The sequence below is a fragment of the Molothrus ater genome, chromosome Z (assembly GCF_012460135.2).
Source record: "Molothrus ater isolate BHLD 08-10-18 breed brown headed cowbird chromosome Z, BPBGC_Mater_1.1, whole genome shotgun sequence".
NCBI classification, from domain to species: domain Eukaryota; kingdom Metazoa; phylum Chordata; class Aves; order Passeriformes; family Icteridae; genus Molothrus; species Molothrus ater.
This window is the reverse complement of record NC_050511.2, coordinates 69,583,125-69,609,393: the sequence shown is the minus strand read 5'-3', so window position 1 is coordinate 69,609,393 and position 26,269 is coordinate 69,583,125. Positions and strand designations below refer to the sequence as shown.

Genomic DNA, 26,269 nt, shown 5'->3' with positions numbered 1-26,269 from the left:
TTTAAATGTTTCTGCTCGTTCTTCAGACTTTTCCTCCTTGTCCTAGGGGTTAAGAGATTTTTCTCTGGGAATTCCCTCTTGTGAAGGCCAGATAGACAATCTGTCCTTTCTGCAGAGGGAAGGGGAAGGGGTGGAAGAGGTGAGGGCTGGAGCTGCAGCGGAAGATGCTGAGGAGGCACCTGATTTCTGGGGGCACAGGGAGTCACAGGGTCCCCATTTGTGGTCAGAGGTGCCTCTCAGGAGCTGTGTGGCTGGAGGGGCAGGGTCAATTGTGCTGTATGAGGAGGAAAGTGCCCAGTGCCAGAACTGCTGAAGGGCTGAATTCCCCCCATGTTCTGAGCAGGCTGGGGTGGCTCCCTGTGAGCAGCCCACCAGCACATGTGAGTCCTGCCCTCCCTTCTTGGTTGGAAAGTGTGAGCTGGGGCAGTTCTAATGCCTGGGAAGGTGCTGAGTGGAACAGGACCAGTTTTTGTTGAGACACGTTTTTTTTTGCTCCTGATTTCTGAGTTTCCAGCCGTCTCTGCTGTCTGTAGCTCCAGTCTCTGATATTTCTGTTGCAGATGGAGCAGCAGCCCGCTGTCCCAGCACGTCTCTGAGGCACAGAGCGTCCAGCCCCAGCAGCAGACACCAGGGAGGAGGCCAGGACGTGCAGAGCTCCCAGGCTAGCCAGAGCACCCTGTGAAAGGTGGGAACAGCAGTTCTGGGTGTGAAACGCAGGGAGCTGATTCTCTTCACGGATTCTGGCAGATAGAGGCACAATTTGTTTCATTTTGTGCTGGGCTGTGTCCCAGCCCACAGTTGTTCCCAGGGCTGGAGCTCAGAGGGCTGGCAGTGGTGCATGGCAGCGGTGCATGGCAGCGGTGCATGGCAGCGGTGCATGGCTGCAGGGCACGCTGCTGGGGTGTGCAGGTACCACTGAGCTCTGCATGTACAGTGCCAAAACAATTCCTGTTTTCACTGAGGACTCGTGGTCTGCCAGGCTCACTTTGGGGGTGGGAAGCTCACCCAGCCCGTGCCAAAAGAAGCCCACGGAGCCATGAAATCCTTGGGAAAGGGATGCAGGTGTCATTGTGTGCCATGGAAGGGTAATGCAGTGTGACCACGACACAAGTGACCAAATGCACAGAGCAGGGGAGGCTGGGTGGGCAGGGGGTGCCCTGAGTGTCACAACAGGTGTCAGCCTCTGCCAGAGCCCTGCTCTTCACAGGGCGCCAGCTGGTCTCTTTGTATTTAATATAATTTGATATAATTTAATTTAATATCATTTAATATCGTTTAATATAATGTAATATAATGTAATATAGTTTTATATCATCTAATATCATGTAATATCATTCAATATCATGTAATGTCATGTAATAGGTTGTGGGTTACTGTTGGTAACACTGAAAGCTATCCGGAAAAATTCTCCAGTCACTGTTCTCCTGTGGTTTCTGTCAGTTCCAGGTAAATGGGAGATTTGGAGACTAGCTTAACCCATACACGAAAAACATATAGAATAGAGCAAATGGTAGCAAAATGGTTTCATCGCCCTCGGGACAGCCTGCCCAGGTGAGTGGGGTCTGTGGAGGGAGCATCTTGGGTCAGAGGCAGCACCTGGGGCTGGCACGGCCTGCACGTCCTGCTCGCTGTGTCTGTCCTTGGGAAATGCGCTCACAGAAAAAGAACAGCAGCAGTTTGTGAGCAACCCCCCTGGCTGCCGGGGGCTGACGCTCCTGCCTTGCTCTGCTGTGGTTCTGTGAGGAGGAAATGCAGCATTGCTCCACTGGAACGTGCTCCTCTGGAAGGTGGGCTCGTGCTTCTCTTGGTGGGCCCGCACCTTGGACTGGGCTGCATCGCCAGGGATCCCAGCCCATGGCCGCTTTCCTTCCCTGGGGCCTGGGAGATGACATTAGGGTGGAGAGGACGCAGAGTGGACGCAGAGTGGACGCAGAGTGGACATCTGTGGGCTGAGTGGATCCCAGCAGAGGCCCAGAGCTCCCGTGCTGCCTCGCTGGGCCAAGGTGCTGCTGCTCCCTGTGGGTGGAGGCGATGCCTTGTGCTGGGGCACACCTCTGTGACCTCCTCTCCTTCTTGTGACCGCTGGGCTGGGGTGAGCTGTGGTCACAGCCAGCCCGATGTCCCCAGCCTCCTGCAGAGCCCCGGGAGACGCTGCTGGGGCAGCCCCTGGGCAGCAGGGGATGGCGTGGATCCTTGTGCAAGCTGTCTGTGGTTGTGTCCTGTCTAACTGTGTGTTCTGGTGGCCCAGGGCCAGCGTGGCAGCGATGGACAGCGCTGGGGACAGCGCAGGGCAGTCCCCCAGCCGGGCCAAGGTGACAGTGACCGTGTACAAGGACCTGGTCCTGCAGCACTACGGCTTCGAGATCTGCCCCGGGCTGCCGCTGACCATCGCCTCTGTCACTGCAGGTGTGGCTCTGACAGACCAGCAGGGGGATGGAGGGACGGACTGAGGGCTGGCAGGGCTGTGGGTTCTGCTGGTGTGGCCATGGATGGACTGACTGCAGGGCTGTGGGTTCTGCTGGTGTGGGCATGGGCTGCTGCCTGTGGTTTCTGTTCTTTTGAGAGCCCTGAGGTCGCCCTGGGTGCCAGGGGCAGCAGGACATGTCCCAGCTCCCAGTCTGGGTTCAGTGTCAGTGTCCCCAGGGGTCCCTCACCTGTGCTCGCTCACTGCTGGCCTTCCTAATGCAGAGAGCTGCTCCAAGTCCTTCCTGGTGTTTTACCTGAAATGCAGAGCAAGAATTTAATCTTATCTTAGTGAATTTCATCATATTCCACTGTGGCCACGGTGATCTGAACAGACCCTGGGCTGTCAGCCCTGTGACACAGGGCTTTGCTGCTGGGTGCAGGCAGTGCTGAAATCAATCAGATTGATATTCAGCTATAGAAGGGATAGGTGTAACCCAAAAATTGTCATTGTTTTCTTATTAATTTTTTTAAATGGGTGCACAAAACCGCGTGGTTTTCACCTGTTGGTGTGGGTGTCAGCCCTCTGTTTGGGGGCTGGCTGGGCTCTGGGCCAGGGCAGGGACCCTCTGTCACTCCCACTTCTCCTCATGCCCCTTCCCATGTGGAATTACCTGAGAGCTGTGGGGAGTATGAAGTGGGGTCTTTTCTGCTGTGCTTCTCTCTTCTCCTAATCGGAAATAATCAATATTTTAATAAAGCTCAGGCACAAAGAAACCTGCCCTTCATTTTACTAAACCTGAAACACACAAAACCTGTCCTTGTGAGCCTGCCCTTTGCTGATGGGAGCCCACGGCTGCTTGGCCCCTGCTTGGTTCCCAGTGTGGTGGGCTGTGACAAGGGGACAGATCCTGGAGGGCTCTCGGGGCTTTCTGTGCTGTGGTGCTGATCTCAGAGGGTTTCTGTGGCAATCTCTGAGGGTTTCTGCAGTGTGGTGGTGATCTCAGAAGGTTTCTGTGCTGTGGGGGTGATCTTGGAGGGTGATTAGGGTGATTTCTGGGTATGGGGGTGATCTTGGAGGGTGATTAGGGTGATTTCTGGGTGTGCTGGTGATCTCAGAGCGCTGTTTCTGCGGGGTGGTGCTGATCTCAGATGGTGATTAGGGTGGTTTCTGGGTGTGGTGGTGGTCTCGGAGGGCTGTTCCTGGGTGTGAGCAGCTCTTTGCCCGGGCGGGAGGGCTGCCCGTGCCTCACACCCCTGCGTTCCGCAGGGAGCACGGCGGACGGCAAGCTGCAGCCCGGGGACCAGCTCGTCATGATCAACTCCAGCACGGTGGAAGGGCTGTCGGTGGAGCGGGCCGCCAGCCTCATCAGGTGTGTCACACGCGTGTCCCCGTGTCCCCGGGGCCGCGGTGTCCCCGCGCTGACCGCCTGTCCCCCTGCAGGGATGCTGGAGACGAGCTGCTGCTGACCGTCCTGCGCTGCACGGCCGTGAGTGGCGCCTCCTCAGCTCCCCGGGCACGGGCAGGGGTGGCTGGGCTGGCCAGGGCCACGGGGGTGCCCTGGCATCCTCGGTGTCACAGCCAGCCCTGGGCAGGGCGGGCAGCTGTTGTCACCTTATTGCAAAGGCTCCCCTACCTTCTGGGGGATTTCTCATGGGCAGCTCCTCACAGCGCTGACTCCTTCTTCATCACAGCACAATCGGCAAACTCCAACTCTCTCCAACACCAGCTAACCCACTCTTTTGTAGCACTTGTCTCCTTATTGGACACAGCTGTGGCCTGTTAAGGTCAGGCCTGTTCCTAATCTTTGGTGATTAGTGCAGCTGCAGCTCCTCAGGTGTCAGACTGCCTTCTGCACGATTCTCTTACATTCCATCCCCGCACAGGCAGCGGCTGCTGCAGCCCCAGGTGCAGGGCCAGGCGGGCTGGTGGCACGGGCGGCAGGGACAGGCTCTGCCCCGTGAGCCCTGCTGGGCTCCGGGACGCCCGGAGGGCTCGGGGACTCCTCCCAAATCCCGATCCGTGTCCCCACCTCCTGTCCCCAGGGCAGGTGGGACTGTCCCCCAGGTGAGGCATGTGCCCCGGGCAGGTGGCACGGGCACTGTGACAGGTGAAGGCTTTGCCTGGGGGGACACTGAGGGGCTCTGCTGCTGCTCTGGGGGACCACCATGCTTTACAGGGTGTTTGTGCAGAATTCCTGAGCACACTTGAGCCTGAGGGGACCCTGCTGCAGTGACAGCAAGGCCATGTGACAGCAGTGCCGTGTGCTTGGTAACAGCAATCCCGTCCTTGGTGACCGTGGGTGGTTTGCAGCACCCCGGGCAGCCCAGCAGGGCAGGCAGGGTCTGTCCATCCCTGCCAGGCTCTCTTTGTGCTGGGTTAGCTGCCGCCCAGTGCCATCCAGCTGCTGGCAGCTCCCCAGCTGTTCTGCGGGGTCCCAGTGGGGGGGGACACCTGGGCACAGCACCTGGTCCCTGTGCAGTGACGCTGGCACAGTGACACTGGCACACGGCGCACAGTGTCCGCTGCCTGCAGCAGCTGCCCGGCAGGTCTGTCTTGGTTTGGAAAGCCAGGAGTCTGCCAAGGAAGGCAGGAGCCTCCCCTGACATGGAGAATGTGAACCCTCCCCACCCCCCTGAGTTGCTATAAATTTAAATTAAGGGGCTCTCAGGCAAAAAATATGGGAGCAGGAAATAACAGTTCTTTAATGGGGAAAAAAAAAGGATAAAATGAACAATGCAGTGAACTAAACCAACAGTGCCAGAGTCAGAACCCAGCCTGACACCCTGTGGGTCAGGCTGTTGGCACAGTCCCATTGGAATTGTGGCTGCAGTCCTCCTGCAGTGCCAGGGGTGGCTCTGCTGGAGCAAGGGGGATCTGTAGAGAAGGATGTGTTCTGCCTCTGCAGATCCAGGGGAAGGAGAGGCAGCTGCTGTTCCTCTGGGGAATCCAGTGCAGAAGCCGTGCTGGTGTTCCAGAATCTCCAGATTATATCCAGGCAGGAATGCTTGGCTCCTCCCTCTGGGCTCACATCTCCCAATGGGATGCTGCAGTTCTTATCAGCCATGCAGGGACATTCCATAGCTGTTATCAGCAATGTCCCCTCCTGAGGGAGGTGTGATTGTGGTCACTCAAAGAGAGAGATAAGGCAAACTGCCCACTTGACAAAGGTAATCTGCCCTACAGATGGTAATGGAAAACATCTTGCATGGCATTGTGGAGCAAGGTCCGAAGGGGCTGGGGCAGGGCTGGGAGCGCAGGGGCTCCCCGGGACGCCGCTCCAGGTGTGTGCGGGCAGCGCAGGTGAGCAGCCCCGCACGGCCCTGCCCTCCCCGCCGCTCTGCCCCGACCCAACCCCGCTGTCGTTCCAGGGCGGCCCCAAGTCATCGTTCCTCACCGAGGAGAAGAGGGCGAGGCTGAAAACCAACCCGGTCAAAGTGCGGTTCGCGGAGGAGGTGCTGCTGAACGGACACTCGCAGGTGAGCGGGGCGCGGGGCTCTGCCCGGGCAGGGGGCTCAGGCTCGCTGTGTCCCCCCTGCCCTGCTCCGGCAGGCGCTCCCCGCCGCTGCCGGGGCTGATCGGGGCACGGAGGAAGCGCTGGCATCTGCGGGGCTTGGTCTTGGACGTGCTTACTGGGATTAATGGAAAACACCGCATGCACCGCCTCTGTCCCGCTCCCGTCGGAGCTCGAACCATCCCTTCAGTAGGGCGGGAGGCAGCTGTGCTCCCCTGAGGGGCTCATCCCTGCATGGGGAGCCTCGCTGAGCTGTGGGCAGGACGAATCCCGCCCCAGGGGCGAGAGGAGCGCGCTGCTGTGTTTGCCAGGTCAATGATGTGCTGCTGGAGAGCGGGGCTGGCCCTCCTCGGCACAGCCAGGGCAGGGGCTCGGTCATGGGCACAGCTCAGGGGTTCTGTCACTGGGCACTGGTCAGGGCTCTGTCACTGGGCACTGGTCAGCGTCCATGTCACTGCTCAGGGTCCGTGTCACTGCTCAGGGGCTCTGTCATGAGCACTGTGCCTCGCTGTTGGGTGTGACAGTGGTCTCAGTGTGGCAGCTTGCTCTCCGTCCCTGCAGAGGGTGTGCACAGAGCACCCTCAGCTGTGCCGCTGTCAGGTGAGCTGGTCACAGCCCTCTGGAGGCTGCTGCTCACCCAGCACGGGGCTCCTGCTGCTGCTGGAGCTGAGCTGGGTGCCCACGGCTCTGCCCCTGCTGGTGTCCCTGAGGCACAGGTGAGGACTCCTGTGTCCTCCCCAAAGTGTGAACAGCTCCTGAACGTCTCCTGCTCCTTCTATGTAACTTTCTAAGCTCACTGGGGCCAGCTGTGAGTCATTAGCTCTGTCGATCTTTCCTTGTGTCCTTCAGAGTGAAAAAACCCAGCGGCCAAGCTGCCCCTTTCTCCCCCTGCTCATCAGTGCTGCTCAGCTGTCCAGGTCTGGCCCAGCCTTTCTGCTTGGCGGCAGTGACAAACCACCCACTGGCCCTTTCCCTTCTCCCTGCCTGCCTGTCTGTCTGTCTGTCTGTCTGCTGTCCCCTGTGGCGGGAGGAGCCCCCTGGTGCAGCTCAGACCCTCCCAGAGCAGAGTTGGCTCCCTGTCCCCTGCACACAGGGGTGCCGTGGGTGTCTCCTGCACGGAGGGACCCCGCTCCTCCTCCTCCTCCTCCTCCTCCTCCTCCTCCTCCTCCTCCTCCTCCCCGCAGGGCAGGGCAGACTCGGCTGTGCCCCCAGACGTGTCCAGTGTCCCTCTGGCCATGGGGATCCTTCCCCTGCTGCCAGGTGTGCCAGGCCTGTCCAGGGCTGCCCTCCGGGGCTCTCCCAGCCCCGGGGTTGCTGACACGGGACTCTCCCAGCCCGGGGTTGGTGATACGGGGCTGTTGCGGTCCCGGGGTTGGTGACACGGGGCTGTCCCAGCCCGGGCATTGGTGTCACGGGACTGTCGCGGTCCCAGGGTTGGTGACACGGCTGTCCCAGCCCGGGGTTGGTGACACGGGGCTGTCCCAGCCCGGGGTTGGTGACACGGGGCTGTCCCAGCCCGGGGTTGGTGACACGGGACTGACCCAGCCCCGGGCATTGGTGACACGGGGCTGTCCCAGCCCGGGCATTGGTGACACGGGGCTGTCGCGGTCCCGGGGTTGGTGACACGGGGCTGTCCCAGCCCGGGGTTGGTGACACGGGGCTGTCCCAGCCCGGGGTTGGTGACACGGGGCTGTCCCAGCCCGGGGTTGGTGTCACGGGGCTGTCCCAGCCCGGGGTTGGTGACACGGGGCTGTCCCAGCCCGGGGTTGGTGACACGGGGCTGTCCCAGCCCGGGGTGGGTGACACGGGGCTGTCCCAGCCCGGGGTTGGTGACACGGCTGTCCCAGCCCGGGCATTGGTGACACGGGGCTGTCGCGGTCCCGGGGTTGGTGACACGGGGCTGTCCCAGCCCGGGGTTGGTGACACGGGACTGTCCCAGCCCCGGGGTTGGTGACACGGGACTGTCCCAGCCTGGGCATTGGTGTCACGGGGCTGTCGCGGTCCCGGGGTGGGTGACACGGGACTGTCCCAGCCCGGGGTTGGTGACACGGGACTGTCCCAGCCCGGGGTTGGTGACACGGGGCTGTCCCAGCCCGGGGTTGGTGACACGGGACTGTCCCAGCCCGGGGTTGGTGACACGGGGCTGTCCCAGCCCGGGGTTGGTGACACGGGACTGTCCCAGCCCGGGGTTGGTGACACGGGACTGACCCAGCCTGGGGTTGGTGACACGGGACTGTCCCAGCCCGGGGTTGGTGACACGGGACTGTCGCGGTCCCGGGGTTGGTGACACGGGGCTGTCGCGGTCCCGGGGTTGGTGACACGGCTGTCCCAGCCCGGGGTTGGTGACATGGGACTGTCCCAGCCCGGGGTTGGTGACACGGGACTGTCCCAGCCCGGGCATTGGTGACACGGGGCTGTCCCAGCCCGGGGTTGGTGACACGGGGCTGTCGCGGTCCCGGGGTTGGTGACACGGGGCTGTCCCAGCCCCGGGCATTGGTGACACGGGACTGTCCCAGCCCGGGGTTGGTGACACGGGACTGTCCCAGCCCGGGGTTGGTGACACGGGGCTGTCGCGGTCCCGGGGTTGGTGACACGGGACTGACCCAGCCTGGGCATTGGTGACACGGGACTGACCCAGCCCGGGGTTGGTGACACGGGGCTGTCCCAGCCCGGGGTTGGTGACACGGGACTGACCCAGCCCGGGCATTGGTGACACGGCGCTGTCGCGGTCCCGGCGGGCAGGGGGCAGCGGGGCCCTCCCGGGACAGCAGAGCACTCCCGCTGCTGGCAGATGGGACACCGGGGGACACCGGGACTGGGCAGCGAGGCCCAGGGTGCCCAGGCAGGGATGAACCCCAGGCAGGAGGGGTCGGGGGACATGGGCAGAGCCGGAATCCCCGCAGAGCTGCTGCTCTGAGAGCCGGGAGCTGCAGCGTGGGCTGGGGTCACAGCCCGAGGGCTCCCAGGTGTGTGACAGCCCCACAGCCGTGGTGTGGGAGCATCAGGGGGTAGGAGGGTGGGGATCGATGGAGATGAGAGATTTCTGAGGCCAGGCTTGGAATTTGGGGTTTATTGCAAAGGGCCACGTGCAGGGCCCTGCTGGAGCTGCCAGCCACAGCTGGAGCAGGACTGAGAGAAGTAAAGAGAGTGGGAAAGAGGATGAGAGAGAGAGAGGATGAGGGGATAAGAGCAATGTTCCCATTGCAATACCATAAATCTTCTTCTATGTTGAATATTCTGATTCTCACTAACCAATCTAGTGCAAGGTACAAATCCTACAGCATTTACATACAGCCTATAAGAATCATTACATTACCATGCTGTGTTACATTTTAAACCCTAAAAACTCCTCTTTGGGCCCTTCTGCCAAGCTGTAGGGTCTGCTCTGACCCCTGGAGCTGTCTGCAGGCAGAGGGTGTTGTTCCATCAAGAGGGGATCACCTTCAGCTGGCCACACCATTGTTTTCCAGTTGTTCAGTAACTGAGGGATCTCAAGGCTTGCTTTCATTTCAATCTCGCTTGTAGTTTCCATATTCCCAAAATGTTTTGGCAGGCAATCACATTGATAAGGCTTTCCTGTTCCATCTTGCCCAACACATGGCAGGGTCGGTCCTGGGAAAGGGCCTCTTGTCATAGCCTAAGGAAGGCACCTGAGGAGGGAATGCTGCACTCCGAGCTGCCCTAAAGCCCCTGCCAGCACTGTGCTGAGCTGATCAAACCTCTGCAAGTGCACAGCAGGGACACGGTCAGTGATTAGATTGCTGTTAATTTAATGACAGCACAAAGGCAGGAAAATTAATTCAGGTGCTGGTGTCCCTGGTGTTACATTCCCTTTTCGCCATCTGGATGTGTAACCTGTTTTGAGCAGTGAGGTATTAGCACAAAGGAAGGGTAAATAAATTTGTTGCATATTTATGATTCCTTTCTGGAAAAACACTGCAGCACGGCAGCCCTGAGTGCTTTAGGGCCACTCTCCTTTCCGTAGGCTGACGCACTCAGGCAGCCAAAAAGGGCATTATGGCCCTGAGAAGCATGCAGCCTCCAGTTTCAGTAAATATACTGCTCTTGTCATCCTAATGGAGCGGGGCTAAGTGATCCTTGCGGCCGCGGGAAGGATCCCAGCGGCCGCGTTCTGCAGCTGAAACCCGACCCTGCCGGCTGGAACATGAATTGTTCATGAGCCTCGCTGCTTCTTCCCTGCCTTCTGCGGGCCGGCGATGTTTTCCACATCGCGGGCAGTGCCGCGGGAGAGGAAGGGTTAACTCGGGGCGGCCTTTGGCAGCCCCCGCAGAAAGAGAGGAGCCCCAGGCGGCTCTGGGGTGCTCTTTGTGGGGTCCCCCGTGGCGAAAGGGGATAAATTTGACTCCATTAGCTGTCTTTGAAGGCTAGTTTATCATTTTATGTTACTATATTATATTAGAGAATGCTGTACTAAAACTATACTAAAGAATAGAGAAAGGATACTTACAAAAGGCTTAACAAGATATTAATGAAAACTTGTGACTTTCTCCTCAGAGTCCGACACAGCTAATCCGTGATTAGTCATTAAGTAAAAACAATTTGCAGGTTGGATAATCGACCTCCAACTGCATTCCAAAGCAGTAAAATGTGAAAGAAGCAAATAGAATAATGTTGTTTGCCTTTTTCTCTGAGGCTTCTCAGCTTCCCAGGAGAAAAAAAGTCCTAAGCAAAAAATTTTTCCAGAAAATGTGATGGTGCCAGCTGGGTAGTTGGATCTGACCAGGGAGTGGTGATGTGTTTGGGCAAGTAAAGAGCCCAGAATTTGGGCCAGAAAAAGATCAGCAGCATTCTCTTGTTTTCCCTCTGTGGTGACTGCAGGCAGCTTGAACCCCAAAATGGCTGTGAGAGGAGCAAGGATGGCATTCAGAAGTGTTTCATGTTGGCTCTGGCAGCACTTCAGGGGCTGTGAGCTGCCTGTCTGGAGGGCTGTGAGGTTTGTAACGTGAGGCACAGTGAATGAAACACAGAGAGACCATCTTAGAAGCACCGTTCTTGGCCCCGAGAGTCTCTTGACGAGGAGATGTATTGGAATTAATTACCAATATAGCCAGACGGGATGTGCCTTGGCTTGTCTGGCCCTTGCTGCTGAACCAAACAGCGGCACTGTGGTGTTTCACCCCAGAGACACCTTTGGCCAGCTGGATGTGTGGTGTTTCACCCCAGAGACACCTTTGGCTGGCTGGGTGTGTGGTGTTTCACCCCAGAGACACCTTTGGCCAGCTGGGTGTGTGGTGTTTCACCCCAGAGACACCTTTGGCCAGCTGGATGTGTGGTGTTTTACCCCATGCTATAAACTTAGCCCTAGCTTTGCCCCTGTGACTCTCCACCCTCCTAACAGGGCTGTGAAACCAACCCTCTGCCTCACTAGGCCCCCTCCTGCCAGAGGGCACCCCCACCCCACTAATCCCAGCCCTAATCCTAATAGGAACAGCAAGCCTGCTTGGCACTGGGTGTGCGCCCAACAGCCAAGCTGACAGCAGGCCACCTTCTCATCCACCGCCGAGGGTGTCCTGCCCTGTCCCGCCTGTTTGGGACCCGTCTCGCTCACTCTGGTGCCATCCCTGCTGCTTTGGGGCACGCCAGGTTGCAGACCCCGGGCAGGGCTCGGTGGAGGCAGTGCTGTGTGTTTGCCAGGGCAAGGCTCTGTGACCCTGTTCACAGGGGTGCCAGGCTGAGGGAAGAGACGAGAATCTGACTCCATGCTTCAGAAGGCTGATTTATTATTTTATGATATATATTACATTAAAACTGTACTAAAAGAATAGAAGAAAGGACTTCATCAGAAGGCTGGCTAAGAATAGAAAACCAAAGAATGATAACAAATGTTTGTGGCTTGGCTCTCTGAGCCAGCTGGGCTGTGATTGGCCATTAATTACAAACAACCAGCATGGGCCAGTCCCAGATGCACCTGTTGCATTCCACAGCAGCAGATAACCATTGGTTACATTTTGCTCCTGAGGCCTCTCATCTTCTCAGGAGCAAAAATCTTAAGGAAAGGGTATTTCATAGAAGGTGTCTGTGCCAGGCTCGGTGGAGGCAGCGCTGTGTGTTTGCCAGGCTCCCGGGGGCTGCTCTCAGCCTGGGCACTGCTGGGTGATGTCAAGATGCCTTTTACAGCGCCAGATGCATGCGGAGATTAATTTCCTTAAAGGACATCCGTACCTCTGGGAACTTTAGGTCCCTTTTAATCCCCTCTCAGATACATATGCATACAATTTCCCAATAGGTTCACACATATTCATTTTTACAAATTTCCTGTGACATTTGCCGCTAGTTCTTGTTTATCAGAAAGAATTCCTAGGTCAGGCTGACCTGCTCTCACAGCTGTCTCTCCCTATCACCCTCTGTCCCCCTCCCCACTCTCTGTCCTTCACTGAAGCAGTTTCTCTGAGCCCAGGCTTTTGCAGTCAGGCTAAATAGCCATGATTTCCAACCACAGACTCAGCTCAAAAATGTACGTTTCACCTAAATCGAAATGGATTTCTGCTCTGGAGAATTTCTGCTCTGTCTCAGAACCATCATCAGGAGCAAACCCTGATTGTGTGCTGGGGAAGTGGGTTGCCAGGGCAGAGGAGGATTTTCCAGGGCTTGCCGAGGCCGGGTGCCCCAGCGTGCAGCTGCTGCTCTCGTTCTGCAGGGCAGCTCCCTCCTGTTCATGCCCAACGTGCTCAAGGTGTACCTGGAGAACGGACAGACCAAGGCGTTCCGCTTTGAGAGGAGCACCACGGTGAAGGTAAGGGGCTCTGCAGGCTGCTCCCAGCACCCCAGCCTGGCCCATCAGCTGCAGGCAGGGCCCTTGCGGCCGCCCAGCCGCGCTGACCAGCTGCTGACCACTGACCACTGCTGGCTCTGAGCCCCAGCCTCATTCTGCTCTGTAAGGATGCTCCCCTCTGGAGACACGAGCACCGATTCAGCAGCACAGGAGGGAATGATCCTCCTGAACAAGGGGTGATCACTCCCCTGACGGCGCAATGCTGCTCTGCAGAGCCGTGGATCCAGCCCTTCCCCAGCTGCCGTGCTTGGACACAGCCTTGCACACCTCCAGCTGTTCTGGCCTGAGCGTTGGAGCTGCTCAGGGTTTATGCTGGACGTGGTAGGATTTGGCTATGGCCAGTGGCTGGAAGTCAAATAAATTGCTTAAAGGACAGGTGGTGTCCTGCACAGTGCAGATGCTGTGGGAGAGACTCACGATGGACAGGCATTCTGGGGCTATCGGGCTGAAAGTATATTAAAGGGAAACACAAAGAGATTTCATTTATCATTCAGTGAAAGCTTTCCTCAGAAAAGGAGGAGTTTGTCTAGCTCCTTCAAGCTTCACAAAACCATTGTGGTCTCTCAGGCAAGTAAGGGTCTGCAAGTCTTTTGACTTGCACGGTCTAGAAAAATAAAATACTGAAATAAAGCAAGGGGGTAGAAAGGAAAGGAGAGTTGTAAAGAAGTATTTGAATGCCTGTCCCTAAGAGTCTGATTTCTAAAAGATGGATTTGCTCTTTGACTTGAGTTGCTCAGCTCTGACATGGAATAAGTTTTCCCAGTTTTTAAAGCAGCCCTCACAATTGCCCTTCAGAAATATCTAAATGAGTGAAATGCTTCCCAAGTTAGGTGTTTCTTGAAATTTCTCTGTGTTTTGAGACATTCTCACTTGAAACTGAGGTGAGTCAAACATTTATGCTTGTCTCAAAAGGCTTGAGTGAGCCCAAGGCCTTCTGTTTCAATTTGTGCTCAGTCAAGCCTGAGGTGGTATTTTCTTTTTGCCAAAAGTAAACCTTGTTACTTGCATAACAGTGAGAATATTGACAGAATTCTCTATTACAAAGTGAAACACCAGTTTCAGTCAGACGTGGCGGGATTTTTACAATTACGGTCTCAAATTCTTGTTTATTAGAGATAAGTGTTCTTCACAAGTTCTTTTTAGGTTTTTTTTTCACAAATCACAGACTGATTTGGGCTGGGAGGGACCTTGGAGACCATCCAGTTCCAACCTCCTACCATAGGCAGGGACACCTCTCACTTGCTTCAAGTCCTGTCCAGCCTGGCCTTGGACGCTTCCAGGGATCCAAAATGTTGCAGAGCTCTAGAAAGTTAGAATAACAAACACAGCAAAGACTTGGGGTGTTTCTGTCGCTCGGGGGTGGCAGAAGGTGCTCACCACCACCCAGAGCTGTCTGTGAGTGTGAGGCAGCTCAGGAGAGGGGTTTGATTCCTGTGACACCTTGGGGTTTGCAGCTTGCCCGCCCTGTCCTGCACCTGCTGGGGCCGTGGTGCTCTGTCTGTGCAGCTCTGCGGGCTGGGGTCCCGCAGTGGCAGCCCTGCAGCAGGGCTGGGGCCCAGCTGAGCTCTGTGTGGCCCTGTGCCCCGCCAGGACATCGTGCTGACCCTGCAGGAGAAGCTCTCCATCCGCAGCATCGCCCACTTCGCCCTGGTGCTGGAGGAGCAATACAACCTGGCCAAGATCCACCTGCTGCACGAGGAGGAGCTCATTGCACAGGTGAGCAGGGCCCCCGTGTGTGCCACAGCCCTGCAGAGGGGCTCTGCCCCAGGACAGAGGGCACTGAGGGCACAGGGGTCACCAGAGGGGCGAGCCCTTGTCCCCAGTGCTGCCACCCGCCTCTGCCATGGTGTTCACACCCGCACCCCTGGGGAAGGCCCTTTGGGAGCAGCCTGAGTGCCCCCAGGCACAGAGCAGCACCCCGGGCTGGCGTTGCCTGCAGAGCAGCGCTGAGTGACGTCCTGTGTGCCACCTGCCACATCAGCCCCTCTGCAGAGGGCTGCTTGAGCCTCAGGCAGCTCTGTGCATGACTCTGTGCTCACAGCCCCCTGAGCAGCCAGAGCATCCAGCCCAGCAGGGGCCACGTGGGTTACATCAAACTGTGAGCCAGCACCTGTGTCCTGGGAGCCTGTGGGATGCTGCAGCCCTGCAGGTTCGTCAGGGGTGCCTGCTCAGCTGCCCCAGCTCCCTGCTGCTGGGTTTGTGGGGTGGCAGCCACTGCAGAGGGTCCGTGGGGTCACACAGAGTGCCCTGAGTGGGGAGGCACACACAGGGACCACCCAGCTCCAATCCCTGTCACAGCACTGAGCACATGGGTCAGAGGATTTCTGCTGGGCAGGATCTGCCCAGAATAAAATGTGCTGATGGATAACTCAGAGTCTTGACATTGTGCTGACATTACAGGGATGATTCAGGGGTCTGTTTAGGGCTGCTGTGTCTCGTGACTGTGCTCCAAAGCAGAGCAGGCTGCCCCTTCCCCTGCTGTTATCACACAGCCCCAGAGCCTCTGTGCTGGTGACACCGAGAGTTTGGGATCAGTGGGTGTTTAAATGAGGCCTTGCTGCCAAAGGGCTTCTGGGCTACTGCAGGCAGAAGAAAAAACCAGATGAAGAATCAGAGATTAAGTTACAATCACGAGCCAAGTCTCCTTGTGTTCGTTCAGGACAATCTGCACAGTTCCCTTGCCCGTGGGGTTAAACCATTCCCGTGGGTTCACGGAGCAAAGGCTCATTGTGCTCTCTGGAGGGAGGGATGGTGGTGTGTGTGGGAGCATCAGGGGTTTAAGATGGTGGGGATGGATGGAGATGAGAGATCTCTGCAGCCAGGGCTTGGAATTTGGGGTTTATTGCAAAGGGCCACGTGCAGGGCCCTGCTGGAGCTGGCAGCCACAGCTCAGAGCAGGACTGAGAGGAGTAAAGAGAGAGGGAGAGAGGATGAGAGGGTGAGAGGGTAAGAGGTTGAGGTTCCCATTCCAATACCATAAATCTTCTTCTGTGTTGAATATTCTGATTCTCACTAACCAATCTAGTACAAGGTACAAATCCTATAGCATTTACATACAGCCTGTAAGAATCATTACATTACCACACTGTGCTACATTTTAAACCCTAAAAACTCCTCTTTGGGCCCTTCTGCCAAGCTGTAGGGTCTGCTCTGCCCCTTGGGCCTGTCTGCAAGCAGAGGGTGTTGTTCCATCAAGAGGGGATCACCTTCAGCAGTCACACCATTGTTTTCCAGTTGTTCAGTAACTGAGGGATCTCAAGGCTTGCTTTCATTTCAATCTCGCTTGTAGTTTCCATATTCTCAAAATGTTTTGGCAGGCAATCATATTTGTAAGGCTTTCCTGTTCCATCTTCCCCATCAGTGTGACGCCCTCTCTGTCTTGCAGGTGGTCCAGAAAAGAGACTCTCATGACTACCGCTGCCTCTTCAGGGTGTGCTTTGTCCCCAGGGACCCCTTGGACCTGCTGCAGGAAGACCCAGTGGCCTTTGAGTATCTGTACCTGCAGGTGACCCTGGGGCTTGGGTTCCGTGCCTGGGAATCCCTTCTCAGCCCGCCCTCCTTTGTGCTTTAACCCAGAGTGTGCCTCCTCACACTGGCTCGGCTGCATGGAAATGCAGAGCGCTTAAAATCAGGGCACTTCGATTCAGCTTGCCTTAAACTCTCAAATCAGCTTTATCAACTAAACCAGCCTTACCAGGGATAAAGTCACAAGCACGAGCAGAGTGTGTGCTGGGCTGGGGATGTCCCTGTCTGTCTGCGTGGTGCTGTGCCTTGGTGGCAGCCTTGTCCCTGCTGGGCTGACTGTGCTGTGTTGGCCCCAGAGCTGCAGCGACGTGCTCCAGGAGAGGTTTGCAGTGGAGATGAAGTGCAGCGTGGCCCTGCGCCTGGCTGCCCTGCACATCCAGGAGAGGATCTCTGCCTGTGCCCAGCCCCAGAAGGTGTCCCTGAAGTACATCGAGTGAGTGCCACAGCTCCCCGCTCCCCTGTCCCCAACCCCAGGGAAGCAGGAGAGCCCCAAAGGGGGCCCCAGCTGCTGCTTGGCCCCTGCTCAGCTCTGCACAGGAGTCCAGAGGGGACTGAGCCCCTTGGCTGGGCAGGGTGGCCTCGGGGGCCTCCCTGTCCTCACCCCCTACTACTGAAGGGGCACTGATATAGGTGATGCAGAGGCTTTATCATCAGAAGGTGTGAAAACACACTTTATTTTAAAAGACACTTTATTATTAGAAATCTACAGGTTTTATAGAAATAATGGTGTATTGAAAGACACTTTATTATTACAAATCCACAGTTTTTACAGAAATAATGATGGATTAAAACTTGATTGGCTTTTAGGATTTTTTTTACACTATTGGTGAACTATGAACAGTACTCTCTGGAGAACCATATTTACAAACAATGGTGACAGAAAAATAATTGCTTGAATTCTTTCAAGTTTCCCACAGCTTCTACACAGCTTCCCAGGATTTTCCTGGGAGAACCATGTTTCTCTCTGTTCAGAGGGTATGCAATTACCACAAACCCCCTGACCTGCCTGAGTAGGGCAGGCACTGAACTCCTGGGTGTGTCCCGAGGCACAGGGAGGGTCTTCCCTGTCACAGGGCCAGGCCCTTGAAACTGCAGGTCTCTCAGGCAGTGATGGTTACCCAAGCTGCTCCTGCCAGTATTGATTGCAGTGTCTGCAGAGAGAGGGTGTAATCACCAGCCTTGCACAGCCAGCACATCTCTGCATCCGCCAGAAGCAGGCCAGAAACACCCCCTTCGGGCAGTGTGGAGCACTGGGAGCTGTGGGGAAACGACCAAAAAATGCTTTCAGAAGGGGCAGGTGTGCCGTGCTGCACGTTGGTGCTCCTGGACTGCTCCTGCCCCTGCCTAGAGAGACCCTGCTCTAGGCAGCAGTGATGAGCTCCTTGTTATCCATCAAATATCCTCCAAATCCATCATTATTTCTGTAAAACTGTGGATTTGTTAATTACCAGGCACTGGTGTGGTGACCAGGTTAATTACCAGGCACTGGCTGCCTGGTGTGCAGCCAGATGTGCCCAGCTGTGTGCAGCTGGAGGGGCAGCTTCACTGCTCTCACCCCACAGGTGTTTCATGCCTGGGCTGAGCACACTCCAGCAGCACGCCTGGCCCGCGTTCTGGGTGCAGGAAGTGCTGCAGTGTCACAGTCCTGTCACCCAAGCAAGGTGCACGCAAGGACAGAATCTCCATCCTGGGCACGGTGAGGGGAGATGGGGACTGTCCTGCTCATGCAGGTTGTGAGCTCCCTCCTGTGCAACCATGTGAAAATGGCCATTCTGCACCTCAGGGCACACACACTGCAGTCCCCCCTGACCCGCGGGTAGCAGCGAATTCCAGGGGGTGCCACAGCCCCCCAGCCTGGCGCCTCTGCCCTGCCCTGTGCTGCTGTGGGGCTCAGCGTGGCCGGGACCCCCTGTGCTCCTTTCCCTCTTCCTGCCAGGAGGGACTGGGGAATCGAGAACTTCATCTCGCCCACCTTGCTGCGGAACATGCGAGGGAAGGACATCAAGAAAGCCATCAACTACCACCTGAAGAGGAACCAGGTGCTGCTGGACCCTCGGCAGAAGGTAGAGTGTGATCCCCAGGTCAGGTATGCCCTCCCCCTGGGGCTGTTCTCTGCCCCCTGGTCTCCCTGTGCTGCGCTGGCCACGGGGTGTGTGGGGGGCTCCCTGGGCACCTCTGCTGGCACCCTGAGCTGGCTGTGCTGGTCCCAGGCTGTGTGCCTGCTGCAGCTGCCTGCAGAGCCTGTTTCTGACCCTGTTTCCCCTCTTGCCCACCAAGCACACGCTCAACGCAGCCCAGGTGCGCCTCAACTACCTGCAGATCCTGGGGGAGCTGAAGATGTACAGCGGGATGATCTTCAATGCCACCATGATGGTAGGAGCTGTGTGTGAGTGGGATGTTCAATGCCACCATGGTGGCAGGAGCTGTTTGTGAGTGGGATTTTCAGTGCCACCATGGTGGTAGGAGCTGTTTGTGAGTGGGATTTTCAATGCCACCATGGTGGCAGGAGCTGTTTGTGTGTGGGATTTTCAGTGCCACCATGGTGGCAGGAGCTGTTTGTGAGTGGGATTTTCAATGCCACCATGGTGGCAGGAGCTGTTTGTGTGTGGGATTTTCAATGCCACCATGGTGGTAGGAGCTGTGTGTGAGTGGGATTTTCAATGCCACCATGGTGGTAGGAGCTGTTTGTGTGTGGGATTTTCAATGCCACCATGGTGGTAGGAGCTGTGTGTGAGTGGGATTTTCAATGCCCATGATGGTAGGAGCTGTTTGTGAGTGGGATTTTCAATGCCACCATGGTGGCAGGAGCTGTTTGTGAGTGGGATTGCTTTGGGCACGCAGGCCCAGTGGCCACAGTGCCTCTCCCTGCCCTGGGATGCCATGGTGGCTGCTGGTGAGGGGCTGTGCTGGAGAAACTCAGTTTAATCCCACTGAAGTGTCCACGGCACAGACCAGCTTACAGAACAGTTTTGCATTTTTTTCTGATTGGAAGCAGTCACTCTTGCTCTTCAGATAAACCCTGTTATAAAGTACTTGGGAAATCTGGGCAGGCTTCAAATTCTTGAGGAAACACTGGAAACCCTTAAACCTCACTGTAAAAAAGAACTCTTCCCTTCTTACAAGAGGTTTCTGGGGTTGTTGATTTTTCTGCCTGTTCCCAGCTGGGTCTGTGCTGAGCTGCAGGGCACAGGCTGTGTCACACAGGGAGCTGAGCAATGCTGGTGGGCACCCATGGGTCACAGTAATGCTAAACTTCACACCTACATGCAAATTGAACAATTTCTGCCAGGTTATATGTGCGTTAATTCATTTTTCCTTAAGTGCCTCACCCTAACAAAAACCACTGATGCATCTTCCAAGCCCAGAAACGTCCTTGTGAAGTTTCTACCCTGCAGCAGGTCTCACTGGGCCCATATGGGGACACCTGGGCTGCCGGGTGACACTGCTGACAGTGCCCAGCTGCTGCCAGCCCCGTCCCTGGGTCTGCCAGGTGGCTGCTGCACCCCTGGGGCCATGGCCAGCTGCTGTCCCTGTGTGGGGAAAGGGCAGGGAGGGGCTCCTGTGGAAGGAGAGACAGTGCTGGGACCCCACAGGAGCTGGGAGGGCTGAGGGGGCCCTGGCAGCCCAGGTGAGGGGTCCCTGCCCAGGTGTGTCCCGTGTCCCTGCAGCTGCAGGACAGGGAGTCGTACGTGGCGCTGCTGGTGGGCGCCAGGCACGGCGTGAGCCAGATCGTGAACAGCAAGCTGAACATCGCCAGCAGCCTGGCCGAGTTCCCCAGCATCAGCAGGGTGGAGCTCAGCGAGGACTCGGAGCGAGTCAGCACCGTCAAGATCTACCTGCAGGACCTGAAGGTGAGCAGCTGGATGGGCACAGGGGGGTCGCCTGCACCATCAGCTCTCCTCTCGGGATCTCTGCTGCTCACAGTGACCCCGAGGTGTGTTAGAAAATCTCTGCTCCAGAAGCAGTCAGAGCTCTTCATTTCTCATCTCAAGGTTGTTTATTGTTCCTTATCTATAAAATTCTTTCTCCTGTCCTGCCCAGGTCCGCTCAGCAGGACAGTCAGAGGCACTCTGCCTGCCCCAGGGCAGGGTTATCTTTTTATACTAAAAACTACCTGTGCAATATTTACAGTTACTTCCCAATACCTGTCACCTGTGTTAGACACTGAGCTCCTACTCTAAACCAACCCAAAAGTGCCAACATCACCCAGAAGATGGAGGCCAAGAAGAAGGAGAAAGGACAGGGCACACCCAAATTCCTCCATCTTGGGACCCCGAGCCCCCATTCTAAAAACCTCAAAAATCTATTTTTCACCCCATGATAAATTCACTATTATTCTACTTAAACTCTCTTGACTTGTAATTCCCCATATAAAGGTTGGTAATTGTTTTTTCCAAGGGCTAAATCAAAGGCACCGGGGTCTGGGGCTCTGTGCCAAGGTCTCTGAGCCCCCGGGGCAGGGTCTCAAGCCCTCCAGGGCAGCCAGAGGAATTCCCTGGGTTCCAACAGGGAGTCACCAGGATAAAAGGCTTAGAACAGACTCGGCAGGGAAAGCTCATAGGAAGAACCAAAAAAATTACTAGAGAGAAGTGGTTCTTCCTGCTGAGGAAAAGTGATTTTTTTCCTCCATCAGTGAGACACAGCCAAGGCACAAAAGGCAAGAAAAATAAATTTCTCTTCTTCATGCCTCCTTGTATGAGACAGAGGGGGTGCCTTGTCCTTGTGCAGCCTGTTCCTGCTGACTGGGGTACAAACAGCGTTTGTTTATTCTAATCTTCTTTACTCTTTTCTCCCCCACACCTCTGAAAAATAAACCGAAAAAAGGTGCTTACTCTGCTGCTGGAGTCAAACAGTGCAAAGGACCTCGTCTGCCTCATCGCTGGCTACTACAGACTCCTTGTGGATGCAAAGGCCTCCATATTCACCTGGGGAGAGAAGCAACAGCACCGCGTCTCAGCGGAGGAAGGTTCACAAAACCAGCCTTTTTTTGACACGGGGTGGGGAGGAATGGGTGGATGGCCCAGCTGCTGGGAGCAGCAGCCTGGGGCCGTGTGGTGGCACCTGTGCTTGATTTAGGCTGTACTCGCTGATCTCAGAGGGCTTTTCCAGCATTCAGGGTGCCCTAGTTCTGGGAGAGCTGCAGGCTCATGGCCAACGAGGCTTGGGACTCAGCCAGGCCGGCAGCTCTGGGGGCTGCTCTGGGCTGAGAGCACCCACAGCTCCTTCTGCCCCTGCCCTGAGCTGCTCTGGGGGCTGGAGAGGGCTCAGAGCCGCCGCAGCTCCATCCGCACCCCGCCCCGCCGGCCGGGAGCTGCCGGGGCTGAGGAGCCCCCGGCCCCGCGGGTCAGGCTCTGGCGGATCCCTCCGCACCCCAGCCCGGGCTGAGCGGCTCCTTTACACCGCAGGCTATGAATCCCGAGCCTGCAGCGACTCCGAGGATTCCTGCTCGGAGCGGCGCCCGGGGAGCCCCGCGGCGAGCGGCGACGCGGCGGCACCGGCGGAGCCCCGCGGCCCCGGGGCGGGCGGCGACCCGCGGGACCCCGGCGGCGACACCGGCACCGACAGCCCCTCCGAGGCCTCCGACTCGGCCAACACCGAGAGCCGCGGCTTCAGGACGAGCGGCTCCAGCGACTCCGTGGATGCGCTGGAGGAAGATGCGGCGGACGCGCGCTCTTCCTCCCGGCCGGGGCTGCTGCCGTTCTGCACGCCGACCGTGCGGGAGATGAGCGGCTCCGACAGCGGCTCCGTGCCGGCGTGCGCCGCGGGCAGCTCCGCCGGCACCGGGGACTGCTCCTGCTTCCCGCAGGTGCGGCCCGGGAACAGCCCCGCGGGGCAGGGCGAGGGCCCGGCCGTTCTGCAGTCCCGGCTGCCCGAGGGGAGCAGCGGGGGCTGCCACAGCCCCGGGCCGTGCTCCGGAGCCTCCCCCGCGGGCAGCCCGGGACACGGCGCGCCCGCCCCGCCGGGGCCAGCGGGACGCAGCGAGGCCGTGCTGCGGCCGCCGCCGGGATTCGCCGACTCCAGCTCCGAGGAGGAGTTCTACGATGCTGCGGACAGGCTCAGCCCTCCGGCAGGTAAAGCACAGCGGGGCTGCCGTGCTGCCTCCGCCGCCGTCCGTCCCGCTGCGGGCTCCCCTGCCTGCTCCTGGAGCTCCTGCGGGGCTTTGGAAGGAGCCTTGAACCCCCCCGTGCTCTGCGGGCCACTCCTCAGCGCCCCTGCGGTGACATTGCAGGGGATCTGTTACCACGTGCAAACACACGCTGCTGGGAAAAGTCAGTTTGCAGTAGTTTCCAGTTTTCAGGCATTCTGGAAGCTCCCAAATCTGTAAAGCGTTGTCACATGAACCCCCAAGATCAAAGGTCGTGCTCAGGCCAGAGGCTGGGTTCAGAGCTGGGTCAAGGATTCCCAGGGGTGGGCAGCTCCCTGACCATTGTATTTTCTCAGAAATGGGAGTATTCTTGTTCCTGAAGTAATCAGCTCTTTCAGTATTAACAGAACCTCTTAAGAATGTAATTCATGCCGTTGGAACAGCTCTGGCTTTGATAGTAATGTGCAGTCACTGTACTGTGTCCAGACGTAAAGCTGTCACTGTGGAACGTGTTACCACCGAAAAATCCAGCTGGGGACCTCTGGCCGTGTTTCTGTTTGGTGATGTGCCTACAGCTGTGGGCAGTGCTCTCCACCGCTGTCCCCAGATTCACCTGGGGAGTTACAGCCACACCTGCCTTCGGGTGAAGCTGCTCCCTCGTCACCAGCCCCTGTAGCACACTCCCAGGCTCTGCCTTTTCCTGACTTCCCACTCCACGTAGGTACCTGACCACGAGAGGGCATTTCCTTTTTTCCTTGGGAACCAGGCATTGCTGCTGGACTTTTGTGCCTGTGATTCCAAGGCTGTGCCAGGAGCTTTTTGGGCCCAGTGTGGAGGCGTGAGGGTATTCTGCTGCCCAGGATTAATTCCTGATTTCCATGTTTTTCTTGCCCTCAGGCCATGATGCAGCATCCTGGGAGGGCACAGAGAGCTCCTCCTGCATCCCAAAGAGGCTGAGGTGCTACAGCTTGGGGGAGAACCCCTCGACCAGGGAGAAGCAGGGCCAGGAGAGGGAGCTGACCTGCAGCAAGAGCCTGAGGAAGAGAAGGTCCTTCCTGAAAACTGATTACACCTCACAGGTCAGCTACCCTGCAGCTGCCCCAGGCTCCCCACAGCGCTGCTGCTCCTGGCCACCCACTCAGCCCTCGGCAGAGGACACGGGGAAGGACGTGGAGAGGGGGATTCCTGCAGCCCCCCAGGCCCAGAGGGACACTGCTGGCACGGAGCCCTGCTCTGCTCCGATGGACACAAAGCCTGGCACCACGGGGACAAAGTCGGTGATGGAATGGCTGGTTTCCTCCCTTCTGGACGTTCACCCTGCCGGCGGCCGGGGTGGGGAGGAGGACAGCAGCCTGCAGCCACAGCAGCCCCCTTTGCTGTCCCTGGAGCCCCCTCCCCATGGTCCCGGGGGAGCTGCCCAGGAGCCCTGCCCAGGGGAGGCAGGTCCCGGCTGTGTGAGCCAGGAGAGTCCTGTGCCCACCACGGGCTGGCAGGGCCCGGGGCTGCAGGAGGAGCGGGCTGAGGTGATGCCTGCCCAGCACAAGGCCAGCGTTGTGCCCTCTGCTGCTGTGTGCCCCTCTGACGAGCTCCTGCTGCTGCCAGGGGCTCCTGTGCCCAGCACGGCCCCTCCCCGGGAGCCAGCCCAGGAGCAGGGGCTGCTCCCTGCCAGGGTGGAGCCTCCCCTGGCTCCCTGTCAGGAGAGCAAAGCCGATGGCCAGAGCTGTGCCACTGGCGAGGGCAGTGCTCATGGTCAGTGCTGTGCTGATGGTCAGGGCTGTGCCCGTGGGCAGGCCCATGCTGATGGTCAGTGCCATGCTGACGGTCAATGCCATGCCCCTGGTCAGTGCCATGCTGACAGCCAGGGTCGTGCCAAAGGTCAGTGCCATGCTGATGGTCAATGCCATGCTGATGGTCAGTGCCATGGTGATGCTCAGTGCCATGGTGATGCTCAGTGCCATGCCCCTGGTCAATGCCATGGTGATGGCCAGCTCCATGGTGATGGCCAATGCCATGCTGATGGCCAATGCCATGCTGATGGTCAGTGCCGTGCCAATGGTCAATGCCATGCTGATGGTCAGTGCCGTGCCAATGGTCAGTGCCGTGCCGATGGTCAGTGCCATGCTGATGGTCAGTGCCATGCTGATGGCCAGCTCCATGCTGACAGCCAGGGCTGTGCCAGCAGCAGCTGCGGTGGGGCCGTGTCCCGGGCCAGGGGCTGGCAGGGGGTGAGCGGGCAGACCCTGCTGAGGGTGCACGGGGGGCACACGGGGCTCCCGGACACAGCCCAGCTGCTGGCAGGCTGCAGCAGCGCCCCGGGGGCTCTCACCCACCTCTCCTGGCTGGCACTGGGGGTGAGGACAGCCCCCGTGTCACACAGCCCCGGGTCACACAGCCTGCAGGACAGGGTCAGTGTCCCCCCTGAGCCCCTGGGCTGTGTGATGCCCAGCGGGTGCAGCGGGGCCGGTGCTGGTGGCAGGACGGTGCCCGCATCCCCTGCAGCAGGAGCGGGCTGTGCCAGGGAGCTGGTGAGCAGCCCGGGGCCGGGTGCAGGGCAGCCGGGAGGTGCAGGGATTGTGGCTCAGCAGCAGCCACAGCCTGCACAGGCTCCCCTTCCCCGGGGGCAGGCGGCAGGGCTGGGCCAGGACTCCTGCCTGCCTGCAGCTGCAGGGCTCTCCATCTCCTCGGTCCCAGCTGCCCCGGGGAAAGGAGCAGGAGACCACGGGGCTGTAAAACACTCGTTCCCCTGTTTTAGCCCCGAGGAGGGTGAGCAGACCCCTCTGCCCCCCATCTCTGCCCGGCCCTCCCCAGCTCCACAGGGGCTGGAGAGCTGCGGCTGCCACCTGCCCTACATCAGCTGCTTCCCCCAGCCCCACAACCGGGGGGAGTGTGAAACCAGCCCCCCCCAGCTGCCAGGGCCCCTCACCTGCCCACCCTCCAGCAGCTGCAGCCTTGCCAGCACCCCTGGGAGCGGTTTGTCCATTGCTGGGGACAGGGCAGGGCAGGACACACACATGCGAGCGCTCGGGCAGCTGCAGGAGCAGGCGTGGACCAGCCCTGCGGATCTCTCATGCTTCCTGGCCTACACCGTGGAGCTGCAGGAGGTTGTGGGGAAGCTCTGTGGCAGCCAGGCCACCCACCTGCACCACCAGTGTGCGGAGCAGGGCGTGGAGAGCAAGGGAGCCCTGGGCTGCGCTTCCCAGGAGCTGCTGTCCAGCTGCCAGGCGCTGCTGAGCCCGGAGCAGCCCCTGCCCGAGGTGCAGTGTGCCCTGAGAGCCACCTTCGACCGCCTGGTGCAGCTGGCAGTGACCTGCTTCCAGGTGACACGCTGCCAGCAGTGCGGGCAGCGCCAGCAGGAGCTGGGAGCTGCCCTGGGGCACGTGGTGGGCACCTACCAGCAGCTGGTGCAGGCCCTGCAGCAGCAGCTGCACGGGCAGGTGTGCCCCGAGATGGGCGCCAGGCTGCTGGCCCGCCAGCACTCGGCCCTGGCCGCTGCCATCCTCTGCCTCCTGCAGCAGTTCAGGGCGTCCCCGAGGCTGTGACGGGGGCACTGGGGGGGACAGAGGCAGGTGCGTGCCCTCTGCCCGCCTCAGGCTGTCCCCCAGGCGATGTTCAGCCCAGCATGGCCACGGCAGGACGTGCCCACACCTTTTTGGCGGGGCTCCCCAAGGGCAGCCGTGCTCCAGCTGCTTTTGGAGCCCTTCAGTGTGCGTGTCCTCGCCGGGGCTCGTCCCACGGGCTGGGCGGGTGGTCAGGCTCACCGCGTTCTCTCGGCTGCCTCTGCCCCCCCGTGGGGAGCAGCCCTTCAGCCTGCCTTGGACTCAGGCTGCTCCCGGGCAGGCTCTGCACCGCACCGGAGGGAGGGACACCGAAACCCGCCCTGCCCGAATGTGACGGGCCCGGGTGGCTTTCTCCGCCTGGGTGGCCGAGGGAACACAGCGATCCCAGTCC

At 58.5% G+C, this 26,269-nt stretch overlaps 1 protein-coding gene across 1 annotated transcript; it reads left to right on the top strand.

The window, feature by feature from the left end:
* Positions 1–640: 640 nt before the first annotated feature.
* Positions 641–25,940, top strand: FRMPD1 (FERM and PDZ domain containing 1). Its single transcript, XM_054518005.1, has 17 exons — positions 641–685; positions 1,441–1,551; positions 2,249–2,406; positions 3,674–3,776; positions 3,848–3,893; positions 5,776–5,883; positions 12,577–12,672; positions 14,302–14,427; positions 16,097–16,216; positions 16,533–16,669; positions 18,173–18,299; positions 18,514–18,609; positions 19,905–20,087; positions 21,061–21,202; positions 21,642–22,307; positions 23,219–24,200; positions 24,504–25,940. The coding sequence occupies exons 2-17, from the start codon at positions 1,451–1,453 to the stop codon at positions 25,858–25,860; spliced, it is 4,548 nt and encodes a 1,515-aa protein (XP_054373980.1). The 5' UTR covers positions 641–685; positions 1,441–1,450; the 3' UTR covers positions 25,861–25,940.
* Positions 25,941–26,269: the final 329 nt, after the last annotated feature.

Excerpts from the sequence above, each read along its gene's own strand:
- FRMPD1 (XM_054518005.1), top strand. The coding sequence starts at position 1,451 with ATGGGAGATTTGGAGACTAGCTTAACCCATACACGAAAAACATATAGA. Across the intron at positions 16,217-16,532 it reads TTGAGTATCTGTACCTGCAG|AGCTGCAGCGACGTGCTCCA; the intron begins GTGACCCTGGGG and ends TGTTGGCCCCAG. Across the intron at positions 20,088-21,060 it reads TCTACCTGCAGGACCTGAAG|GTGCTTACTCTGCTGCTGGA; the intron begins GTGAGCAGCTGG and ends AACCGAAAAAAG.